This window comes from Solea senegalensis, linkage group LG18 (assembly GCF_019176455.1).
Source record: "Solea senegalensis isolate Sse05_10M linkage group LG18, IFAPA_SoseM_1, whole genome shotgun sequence".
NCBI classification, from domain to species: Eukaryota; Metazoa; Chordata; class Actinopteri; order Pleuronectiformes; family Soleidae; genus Solea; species Solea senegalensis.
The window spans coordinates 4,140,623-4,153,053 of NC_058041.1; the positions used below are offsets into that span (position 1 = coordinate 4,140,623).

Consider the following 12,431-nt stretch of genomic DNA (forward strand, 5'->3'; position numbering starts at 1 on the left):
CTGACCTTGATGTTCACTTCAGCCTCTCTTCAGCTGCCAGAGAAGTGGACACCTCGTAGACATACAGACATTTTACCTTTGATCTGTCGAGCCCTAAGTTTCCAGGCAGCATCGAGGTATTGTTTGGACTCTCCCGTCTACTTAAAATGGCTCGTTTCTCCCCGCTGTGGATTTCTGTGCCTATTCTCTACTATTAGATGGATAGATTTTCATGATTTAGTTTCTCCAGTTTCATTCTAGTTGTGTTTTGCTGAGCATTTTGGGGAAGTTTGTTTCAGGTGCCACTGCTCAAAAAATCTTCTCACCTAAAAAAAGAAATAATACACACACGTACAGAGTCAGGTGGCTGTGAGTGATGGCTCGGGGCAGATAGTTCAGACAGGGAAAAAAAAGATGCCACAGATGAGAGATACAGTGAAAGAGCTAATAGTTATTCTTGTGAGGAACCACTGACAGATCAGAGATTATGTGTGTGTGTGTGTGAAAGCCTGCCTCGCCGCCACACCTGCATCCGCGTGTGTTTATCGGAGCTGACGTGTGAGTGGTTTCTCATCTGAGAGGATTGACTGTACCGTAGCTGGCCCCAAAGCCCATTAGTGACGCCAGTGCGGTTGCCCGTCCCAAACAGTGTGGACCTGTCACCGTAAGACGAATTACCCCAGCACAGTGTCACTCTCCCATCTTAGAGCTCTGCCATGTTCCTGTTATGTATTTGTAAATTGATGTGTGAGGTTGCAGTGATATACAACGTGTGTTAAAATCAGACGTTTTTCCCATTGGGCAGATCGGATCGAGGCCATTTCAGTAAACAGATAAAAGCAAAAGTGTTGGTTTTAGTGCGACGTGTCTGTCCTTTGCGCCGTTAAGTGAGTCTTTTTGTAGCACAAGGTCTTCTGTGGAACCAACAAGTACTGTATGTGGATTGAAAAAGGGGACAAATTCACTCACCGTGTATGTGTGGGTCATTGCTGTGGGGCTTTTAGTGAGCTGGGATAAAATGCAATCATTTCTGTGGTTCAGTCAGGCATTGGTGTTCACGTGCATTCATGCTTGTCGTTTTGAAGTATTTTCATAGGCGGCGTAAAGAGCCTTACACCGTGTTTGCATGTTTTTGTTCTCCCTTAATTCCTTTTGAGTCTTAAAACACAAAATCCAAAAAGTGGGTCCCTGTATAGAAAGTTTTTGTCGTGTATTATAGTAAGTGCCGAGTTTCTAGGTGATGGTTTGACAACTTGGGCTCGAACAGACTCTTTAAGTGTTTTTATGAGTTTCATTTTAATGTGGAAGTTTTACTTTTTTGCAGAGAAGCAATATCCGATTGTTCCGAACTGAATATTTTAATTTAAGTGAATAAACCTTCCGCCCCTTGTCCCTAAACCTAATTGTGATTCTAAAACCAAGTCTTAAAGCTCAACCATAAAAATAAAATGAAATAAAAAAAATTTTAGTTCTTTCCTTAAAGTGTACTTGCGTCATAAAAACTATACTGAAAATATGAAAAATAATCCTCACAAAGATAAAACTTTCACACACACACGGACGCACTCTGGTAGAGGCATCAGAGAAATATTGAGCAGCAGACATGAAGCGAGGTCACAGGTCATGAGAAGATCACCTCCAGGCTCTTACTGGACACTGTAAGAGCCTGATAAGAGATGAGGAGGGATCACTTAACATGGGGAAGTCATGAGGTCATCTGTTAGTCTCATCACACCACACCTCCAGGTTTGATTCTGTGTCGGTCACGTACTGGGGGAGGAGGTGCTGCGTGAGAGAGCACAAGGTGCTTTTCTGTTGTACAGTTCAAGCGCTACTGGACTCGACTCTACTAGGTTTGGTATCAGGAACGGCGTTTTCCATGACTTCATAGCCGGGGTTGTCATATCACGGCTGCACGAAACTGCCGACACTGTCACTGAACTGAAATACGCCTGAACGGGTTGTGACTCGGCTCACGGTTGCTTTTTCCTTGCGTGTTTCTGAGATTTTTAAGTCTTTTTAACCAATTGATTGTTGTGACAGACGTCACACTCATGAGTGACGACACTCTCTGTCCGGCAGTCTGTCGACGTCACATTTCAGTATAGGCTCAGCTCACTTGGAACCTCACCAGAGCAGGTACTAAAAAAAGCACTGGCTACCAGGTACTATCGCTAATGGAAAAGCAAAAGATGAGTTGAGTCGAGCCGAGTTGTGCTCGAACTGTGTAATGAAAAAGAGCCATATCTTTTCTGTTCATTTCAACAACAGAATTGCTACAGAAAGTCTTGTGTTTTTGACTCTCGGCTTCACATTTAGTTCTGGATTTCAGGGTTGGGCATAATATTAACAGATTTTCCTTTTTTATCATTGACTGCATTGGTTAAAACAATCATTTCTGATGCATCTATTAACACAAGGTGGCAGCAGCAGCAAGCATTTATCTCGTGTGTGTTTGCAGAAGTGGTGACATTTACCGGAGTCTCTGAATGCATCTCGTTAGTTGCTCCTCTCAGCTCAACACACTGTGAACCCTGCATTACTGCCACTAGTTCTCATGCGCTTGACTTTAGCCATTTATGCTTACAGTGCCCACCCTTCCATCCATGATTGACTCTCTTAAGAAGGCACACAATATCAGTTATGCAGCCGTCCTGTAGATCACTGTATTATCATTGTTTATATCACCACTGTCCTCTGTCGTGCAGACAAAGATGCTCACCGAAATGTTTGGCCTCGGCGGCGATTTACGGTCTTTGCACAGCGTGTTCCTCATTCGAAATGGAACTGTAAAAGGCTTGTGTGAGAGAGAGAGACCATGAATATTCCGTACAATCTGTTAGGTCTGTGTGTTTTCAACGATGGGAAGAATATTTTAATGTGCAGATAACCGAAGTGCTGTCATTCGGTGTTGTTTCACTTTAATAATTGAACACACAGAAACTGTCTCCCACCTCTGCAGCAATATATAGCTTTGTTGCTGTTTTTTTGGCTTGTTTTGTTCAGTTGGCTTGTTCCCTGCAACAGCAATAGCAAATAGCTGGTGAAAACCGGTGCAAGTGTACATTGGTATTGGCTGATATCCAGCTTGTTTAATGTTTCTGGATGAGATTCACATCCTAAAATATTCCTCTTTAATAAGAAGTTGAATAAAAGGCTAAAAGGAACATTTTAATTAAAGCAAGAACAATCTCGTGACTCTTCAAAGATAGTGTGAACATTGATTTCTTTGTATCTCATAATTAGAATCAAGTATAAGACAAATATGTCACTTTAAACATCGGCATTGGTCCAGAATTTCACAATACGTTTACCCAACAATTGATTCACAGAATAAAACACACAGCTACTTTCCAAGAACCAGCATCAAAGCTGTTTCCACTTTAAATCAGTGCTTAGTAGTCATCTTGACAACTTAATAAGGGTAATATACATAGAAGTGAGGCATGATGACTGCTCTTAGATGCATTAGCCTTTGAGTTTACTTTCGTTTAGTTTATGAAATTGATTTGTATCAGGGAAAGTGAACAAAATACATAAATCTCCATAATCTCCAATGTACTTTGTACCAGATTGAACCACTAGCTAATTTCCATCTGTTGTTCCCGGGCTGTTGAACAAACACAATGAAATATAGACACACACGTACTTACACAAGCTCATACAACACACACATTTATAACTATTACTTGTTTTGGATGCAGTGAAAATGTGGAAAATATCTGACTAACTTTGACAATAGCTCATCAGCAGTTCTTAAGACCAACTGTGGGCTAAAGAACTGCGAGCTAGAGATGAGGATGAGTTGGATTTTTCCCAGCAAAAGGTCTGACCCCGGCAGACCCTCCTCTCAGTTGACAGGGCTGACAGGGCTTAGAGGATTTGCTGATGACATGTTTGCCCCACAGGCAGAGCATCAGCACTGGTCTCATATCCTCTGTCTCTCACCATCTCAGAGCTGTTTTGGCCTCATTTTGCAAACAATCATAAAAGATCGGTACCGGAATGACCCATCATCCTCTTTCGTTTGTGTGTCTTTTTAGATCAAGACGGAGCAGAGCCCAGCGCTAACTCTGTGTCGGCGTCCAATCTCCTGCGTCTGTCCCACTACACCGGAAGAGAGGAGTGGCTTCAGAAGTCCCAACGACTGCTGACGGCTTTCTCCGAACGTCTCACGAAAATTCCAATAGCCCTGCCCGAAATGGTCCGGTCTCTCATGGCGCAGCACTACACACTCAAACAGGTGATGCTCACATGAAGTTATTGGTGTTCTATAATTGAGGTGGGCCAATTATTGATTTGGTGAAATGGATTATGACACTGTGTATCATAATCCATAAACCAAATGAATGAGGGGAAACTTGGGTGGAAGTTACCTGGCAAAAGAAGAGGGAGTTTACAGCGGGATAATAGCGGAGAGAGCTGCCTTAACAGACACTCCATCCACGTTCAATACATAGACTTTATAAACTTTGTTCTCTATGTTGTGAAGAAATAGAGAAATCCTGCATTCCAAACTTCAACTTGTATCGCTTTTGATTGTCTTGCAATATACTGATCATTACAGATTCGTTGCATCGTGATGTTATCGGTATCGTGGGCCATGTATCGCGTACCGTATCGCATCATGAGGTACACCGTTTCCCTCCCCCGTTCTATAATCAAGTTCACGCAAACAGTTTTTTTTTCAGTTTGTAATGCTGACGTGTTGGATTGGCTGTGTCGGCCATTAAAATAATCTGAAGCGGAACCAAAGATGTCCCAGTCACGGGGACTTGAATTGAGTGTATGTGCAATAATCTAAAAATCCCTCCGTCAAAGCTAAAGGGGGTCCAACAACAAATTGAATAGGACATTCTTTCACTGTTGCATTGCTTGGATAACACCCACAGATACACGGATACATTTTTTCACCAAGATCTAAGGTTTAAGATGATGATGATGATATGGACCGCTGTGTTCAGTGTTCTCTTGCACATCCCAAAGATTCTCAAAGGGGTTGAGGTCTGGAATTGGTCTGAGGTCAGGCCAATTCATGTGTGAAAATGTCTCATGCTCCCTGAACCATTCTTTCACAACTCAAGTCCGATTAATTCTGGCAATGTCCTCTTGGAATATGCTCCAAAAAACCTAGTCAGTCCAGTGTATTCAGGTTTTTTTTGGTTGGGTGCAATCAACTCCAACAGTGTGTATGTAACAAATACTCAAAGATAAAACAAAACCACAGTTTGTTTGTCTGTAAAAAAAAAAAAGAGCCACCATTATTGTTAAACCCTTGCATTTAAAGCTAATCCCCAAAGTGAGGGAGTGGGCGTGTTTACCTGGCCGCTGGCCGGAACTAATTTCCACGTCCGCCCACTGGAAACAAGTGTTTCTGCTTTCCTGACTAAAATGGTGTGAGAACAATACAGCTACCAACAAGACGTGAACCAAAACAATGCACAGAAGCTGAAACAATGAACATCCCCACACATTCGCTGTGCTGACTCAGTCCCATTATGCACGTAAGTGCTGAAGAGTCTTAGAGTCTTAGAGACGGAGGTTTATTTATTTTTTCCTCAAGATTTAATTGTTTTGATTTCGGTCCAGTTCTGTCGAAGTTTACTCCTGACAACAAAGACTGTTGAACTTTAGATTATCATCAACAATGAAGACCCTTTAGGACAATTTATCATTTAAAGGCTAAATAACCTCTTTATTCATTTTGCATTAGTCATTATTTACTCTTTTTTTCTGCAGCTTTGGTAAAAACTGCAAGTTGAGACGATATGAACAGGCCAATATGTTAATACATTTTTATTTGAAGTGATGTAGGACATCCGGGACCCCCTGTTTTTTGAGAGCCAACATGCATTTTAAGTGCTGCTTGAGCTCCTCGGCCTCAGTAACATCATCCGCATTGAAATATTAACACTCACGAAGCCCGAAAACCACCAAAGCCAAGCGAAGCACAGCAGTTACCCTGAAGTCTCTGAGTCACCCTAAGGAAACTTTGAACTTGAGAGCCAGTGGAGGAGCAGAGCCAGACGAGAGGAGGCGGGGGCTGGTTAGCCGCCTGTCTCTCATGTATGACCTGCGGGGGATGGGGCGAGGGTAACAAGCTCGGGGGCGAGGGAAGGCGATGTCATCCCGCAGAAAACACCTGCCTCCCTTGTTAATGCGACAAACACGGCACTGAACTCTATCCCTTCCTCCCCCCGCTGCCCTCCTGTTACCGTCACCTCTCCCCTCTTGTATTCATACTCTTTTCATCTCGCTAACGATCACCCCCTCCGTCTCGTTTTCCCTCGTGTTCGCTTTAGATCGTGATCTGCGGTCGGAGGGATGCCTCGGACACCGCAAGCCTTCTCGCCGCAGTCAACTCCCTCTTCCTACCACATAAGGTAAGTATTTGAGATCCTGTGTGTGTGTGTGTGTGTGTGTGTTTGTTTGGACGCGTGATTCATCGTTTTGACAAGTTTGTCATCAGGACAAATGTGTCATTGGTCCCCAAAGCAATCCTCGGTCCCCCCCTTTTGCAACAAACAGCGCACACAGACTGATGTGCTCCAACATCAGGAGCTTTTATAGTGGCATCAATTCCACAGTAACAGTTTGAAACATGCACACAGACACACAGATGTTGAGTGGGACAGGCCGAGAACAGTGCCTGGAGTGTTGGCTAGTTGGAGTGTGGTTCTGTTTAAGGTCAGTCTGGGCTCTCTCCTCCTCTCCTCTCCTCTCCTCTCCTCTCCTCAGTTTACCTTAAAGCCCTTTCCTATCATTTCAAGTGTCTACTGGCTCTGCAGTTGCTGAGTTTCTCTCTGTGTGTGTGTGTGTGTGTGTGTGTGTGTGTGTGTGTGTGTGTGTGTGTGTGTGTGTGTGTGTGTGTGTGTGTGTGTGTGTGTGTGTGTGTGTGTGTGTGTGTGTGTGTGTGTGTGTGTGTGTTCCTTCCAGCCCTGACACAGACTGGTGGTTATGAATTGGACAGCTGTCAGTCCGAGTCAGACTTAAAACTCTGTAAACATGGTCAGCATGTATCTATGGCCACGCTCATTGGGGGCGTTAGACCCTAACATGTAGATCAATTCTCTGCATTACCAAAAACAGCAGTGGCGTCATGTTTTTAGTCCCTATGTTTGAAATTTTCCATTCTTGTGAACGCAATAGCTCAAAAATGTCTTGAGGGAATTCTTTCAAAGTGAGCACAAAAAAAATTTAGACTCAAGAATGAGCAAAGAGTGTGTTTATGGTTTAAATCCTTTTCGATTCAACAACAACAAGAGTTGGTCAGCAGAGGCATACACATTGGGCAATAAATCACAGTTTAATATGAAATAACCAAAATCAATAATGTACAGGTGAAATATAAGAACGTAAGCACCTAAATCCAATATAAATATGTATCACATGACATGGAAGCTATTGAAAACAATTTAAAGATGTTCCAATACTGTTTTCCTCCTAATAATCTGATAATAACCTGAGTTTTGGCTGTTATCCGTCCTCACTGATACCTGATATAACTCACTCATTCCTCACTACTAATACAAGTAGTATATAACTGTTGTTATATAGTATATACAGTACCTCAACGTTTTCTATCATCTCCTTTTATGGTTTATTGAAATAATCCTTTTCTCCTCTGAGTTTCTCACTGAAAATTCTTCCCTTTTTTTTTGTTGTTGTTGTCTTTTCTGGACTTTTCTGCCCTTATAGAGCCCAGAGACGGGGAATACGATTTAAAGTAGACCTCGGTTATTCTGAATTGTGTGAGACTGCTCACTGCCGAGTTCTCAACAGCACCTTATTGAAATATAGATGAGTTTTGCAGTGTCAAGCGCTGGCTGCGGTAACATCAGTGCTAGTGCAGAATCCATCCCTTGCATGGAGACGGATACCAGTGAAGCGCATATTGAGCGATCATAGGGATGGATCTGTTATTAAGCACATTGACTAATCTATATGGTTACTTACTGGACTGTGTTCCTCTCAAAGTAGCCAGATGGGATTTTGTTTGACTATTGTGCTGGTGTGAGTAATAGGTGCTCGGGGGGGTCTTGTGTTTTTTAGCATCGCTGTGTATTTCAGGGTTGACATGCTTAAAAAAAGTGTCCCCTTCAGTCTAATTAGCGGAACCCAAATAGCTAATTTATGCATACATTCAAAGTAATGAGAGATCAGCCCGACTAAGGGTGGTGGCCTGTGTCTGGGTAATGAGCGCAGTAATGGTAGAGGTGAGGACACAGGAGGGACGAAGTTTGAAAAGCCTCATAAAGTGATGGATAAGAGAGAGATAGATGATGGTGATGAGAGGGAAAGAGAGGTCTTTACGACTGGGCCCAATAAGGCGGTGAATGAAAAAGAGATGTACACTCTTAAGTAGCAGGAAAGTCGGCGTCCCCGGAGAATATGGTTGCTTTATTATTTAACCAGTGCTGTACCTGTACCAGTTCTCTTGCATTTCTTATTCAAACACTCTTATTCAAGTTGGCCATTGCACACTCTGGTGCCCCGACTAAGTCACCTACCAAGTTTGGACCCTGTCAAGGGAATTGTTGTGAGACTTTCAGAGATTTCTACCAGTATCTCTTGCCTTTCTTTCAACCGCTGCCAAAGTTGGCACTGCATACACTGGTTCCTTACATTTATAGATGGATCTAACGACTGTATACTATTAAAGTTCACTTTTTACATAAAGAAATAAATACATATAGAGCAGTTTTATTCTGTCAGACTGGAGATTGCTGTTGTTTACGTATACAGTGCATTTGTGACAGGTCTCCGAGAGTGAAAAGACGGATCGTGATTTTCCTCTAATTAGCCTTCATTGAGCTGCAGAGTGAGATGGAACATAAGAAGCAGACACGTGCATGTAGCTGTGTGTAGCTGTGTGTCTGTGTGCGTCCAGAAAACAGCTGGTCATTAGTGGCAGCAGTAGCAGTGCTGATCCAGCACAACACTAAACACACAAACTCAGTCTTCATGATATGATTTTCCCACATGAGTAGATGCCACACGATGTTTGCTCAAAGACACTCGAGCAAAGAAAATAAAGAAAAGAAAACATCGTTTCATCAGGTCTATTGCCAAGCCTACACGTAAATAATAGGAGTGCATCTACTAATACCACAAGGTGGCAGCAGCAGGTGGATTGCATGCATGACTAAGTGATGAATTTTGCAAGGTTCCTTGAATCCATCTTGTAGCTCATTGGCCAAACCGATTGATCGGTCAAACTTCTACCTTGCAAGTTTGTTTTTGGGAAAAAATCTTAAAAATATTGAAAACTTTTTTTTTTTGGTTGACGTTCAGACATGAACTTCGGAAAATGTCTGAAAACTTGTGTGTGGTCTGTGTCTGCGGTTTGCCATTCACGTTATGAAGAAAGCTGGGTCAGTTGCGTTCACAAAATGTCTGGAACATTCAGGCGCAAAGGGGTTGCGCCTGTGTCTCTGTGTTTTTTCCCCCCGATTTTCCAGCTATTTTTGAGATTTTCCTGCTGTATTTTCACATGAGCTCACTCGGTTCGACTTGGAGAGTGTGGACATCTCACCAGACAATTTGATGGAAAATGTCCAGACTTTCTTTTCTTTTGGACAAATTGAGCGTTTTGAGGGTGTTACACCTTCCCTGTGAAGTGTGGAAAGTTTTACACAATGAGAGATTCTTTTAGTCGCCCCAAGGTACTTAGCTGTTAATTCCTGGTAGCAATCACAGATAACGGACAGTGGGAGGATAACATGGAGACGATTAATTGGAATAAATCCACTTACACTAGTGGAGAATATGAATCAGATAAAGAATATAATGTGTGATAGAGTCGAGAGAGATCACGTTGTGGGATGAAATGGGAGAGAATCAAGAGAAAAGCTGCTGGAGTCCTCATCACAGGTGCTTGAATACTCTCCCGATTTTCAATTCTAAAACGATCTCTTCCCACTTGAGACAACACCAGGGCCAAAGTTTTCTGTCATTTTTCAAACTTAGTGCCTGAAAATGAGCTTGAGCATGTGAGTGTGTGTTGGCACAGCGTTAGGCAGGTGTGAGCAGAGGGAACATGTCTAATTTAAATGCAATTACTCCCTGCCTGTTTTCCTGGATCAAGGCTGGCGGGCTCTAATTGTGCTGAATGAGGTTGTGCTAATCCAAACACACACACACACGTTCAGAGATCTTCATTTAGTTACTGTTAAAATCCACCGCTTGAGTGTGTGTGTGTCTGTCTGTCTGTCTGTGTGTGTGTGTGTGTGTGTGTGTGTCAGAGCTTTTGCTGCACATGTTGCCGTTCGGAGTCGCACTAAGCCTTCACACTTGATTGTAATTGCTTCAATAAATTGTGGTTAATTTTTCTATTAAACAGAAATATAGCTTAATTAGAGCTGGGTGGAGGTTTGTTGATAGTGGAGGCTCCTCTTCACGTTCCCTGTGCTTGTTCCTCTTCCTTGTGTGTGTGTGTGTGTCTGTGTGTGTGTGTTTTGGCTCTCTTTTTTTACTCTCACTCATGTGAAAATGATGTATGAAAGGTATTAGGGAAAGGGAAACGGTCACGGATGTGGGAAGATCCCTAGCAGGAAACATTGCAAGCACAATGTGTCACTTTACCCGCCGGATATTTTGGGAAATGCTGCTGAACAAAACAATTTTTAGGCACATTTCTATAGAAAGACCTCCTCTTCATATTCTTCCTGTCACTGCCTACTGTTGACTCATAATTGACTGCTGTTTTACTGGAGTGGCAGTGCAAAATCTGCAGCTAGTTACAGTCGCAGCATGCGAGACATTTTTTGAGTGCATTTACACATTGTTTGCCAGAGTGACACCACAAACGGAGTAGATGCAAATATTCTGTCACTCAAACCGCGCAGAGCGAATGATGCAAGATTTGCGTGATTCAGCTCATTCACTTGAGCATCGTCTTGAAAGCCAATCAAGTGACACAAACGGTGCAGAGAAGTAGCCTCTCGGCCTCTATTTTTCTGGAAAGAAGGAGAATTTTTGCTGTGTTTTATCTGTGTTTGTTTTTGTCACTGATTTGCACCTTTTACTTTGTGTTCTTTCATGCCCAATATGAACATCCTCAACAGTGCCATTATTCCGGTTGGGAAGGTAAATGTAAAAAAAACTAAAGGTAAAAGTTTTGGGCTGAAAACTTGCTGCTGTTAATGAGGTCAAATCAAAAATATGAAGCTGTTTTTTTGACTTATGGTGTATATTTGACCTTTTTTTTCACTTTAAATGAACATCCACAAACATCATTTCAGTCTTTAAAAAAACATCACTATAATCTTATGTCCTATGTGGGATTCATATTAATGGAGCATTATCTTGTTCTGGTATTTCCGTGCAAGAAGTGCCACGAGCAGTTTATATTGGCGGAGCGGAGTGTAGCGCATCCATTCCATGGTGCATCTGTTCTGCAGCAAGTGTAATTTTTGGGTTAAATCCTATTGTTTTCAGTCTGAATGCCTTTTCATCAGCAACTCGGTTGCATTTATCCCCCAAAAATGATCAAAGTAAATCTCTGTGACACAGAATGTGTGAAAGGGAAATGCAAAAGTGTTGGACATGATGACAAGATGCTGGTGTTAGTGAAAGACGCAGAAGGACTTAAGGGTCTTTACAGGATTTAAGAAATTCCTGTAGCGAGATAACTGTAAGTTTTCCTGTTTATTCCCCACTTTTCTTGGCCCTTTATTTTATTCATTCTTTGCTGAGACAGGAGGGATGAGAGCAGAAGTGGAACGGAGGATAGACATGGGAGGAAGGACCACCACTTTTAGAAGAGCGTGGGTCCTCTTTTTTGTAAGAGCATCTGTTGAGGAAATCACTTGGGAATCCGTAACAAGTCCTGAGAGACACGGGGAAGAGTTAGCAGCATGACAGAGGAGGGCAGTCGCAGAGAGCGAAGGAAGGAGGTAGGGCGCTCAGTCAGAGGCTAACTAGCACTGGCAACAACACATTTCTGAAGAGGATTAGAGCTGGGCCGGCTCTTACTCCATGACTTCTGACCTTCCTCACTTGAGAGTGTGTGTGTGTGTGGAGCTCCACGTTTGCAATCAAGAATCTAGTCTCCTGTTCTGGTAATGACCTGACAGTCGGGAGAGAGAGCAGGACCCAGGTTGATTGACAGCCGTGGGAAAGGTCTCAGGTGCTTCCTTTTTGCAGGAGAGTGCTTTACAGACGTATGTGACATATTGTGCAAAAGTCTGAGGCGACCATTAGATTAGTTCCTTCAAAAGTAATGTAATGACCACATATGATTATTTCTCGTTATATTGTATATGCCGCTTTAAGATAAGAGAGTTTTTTAATTTTCAAGTATTTGCACTTAAACGACAGATGTCTCTTCTAAACCAGGTGTTGAACCTTAATTTATGTCATCGGTCAGACCTGTGTTTGTCCTTCTGTTTACTATTTGCATATAACAGACATTTTGTCAGGTCACAGCAGGAAAGATAATCAGATAATCA

At 42.5% G+C, this 12,431-nt stretch overlaps 1 protein-coding gene across 1 annotated transcript in view; it reads left to right on the top strand.

The window, feature by feature from the left end:
• The window catches only part of spata20 (spermatogenesis associated 20), a 43,539-nt gene that overhangs the window by 19,776 nt on the left and 11,332 nt on the right, over positions 1–12,431 (top strand). Inside the window, exons 14-15 of the mRNA XM_044013670.1 lie at positions 4,023–4,222; positions 6,282–6,362. Of these exons, the coding sequence (XP_043869605.1) occupies positions 4,023–4,222; positions 6,282–6,362 (281 nt within the window). The remainder of the gene's footprint in view (positions 1–4,022; positions 4,223–6,281; positions 6,363–12,431) is intronic.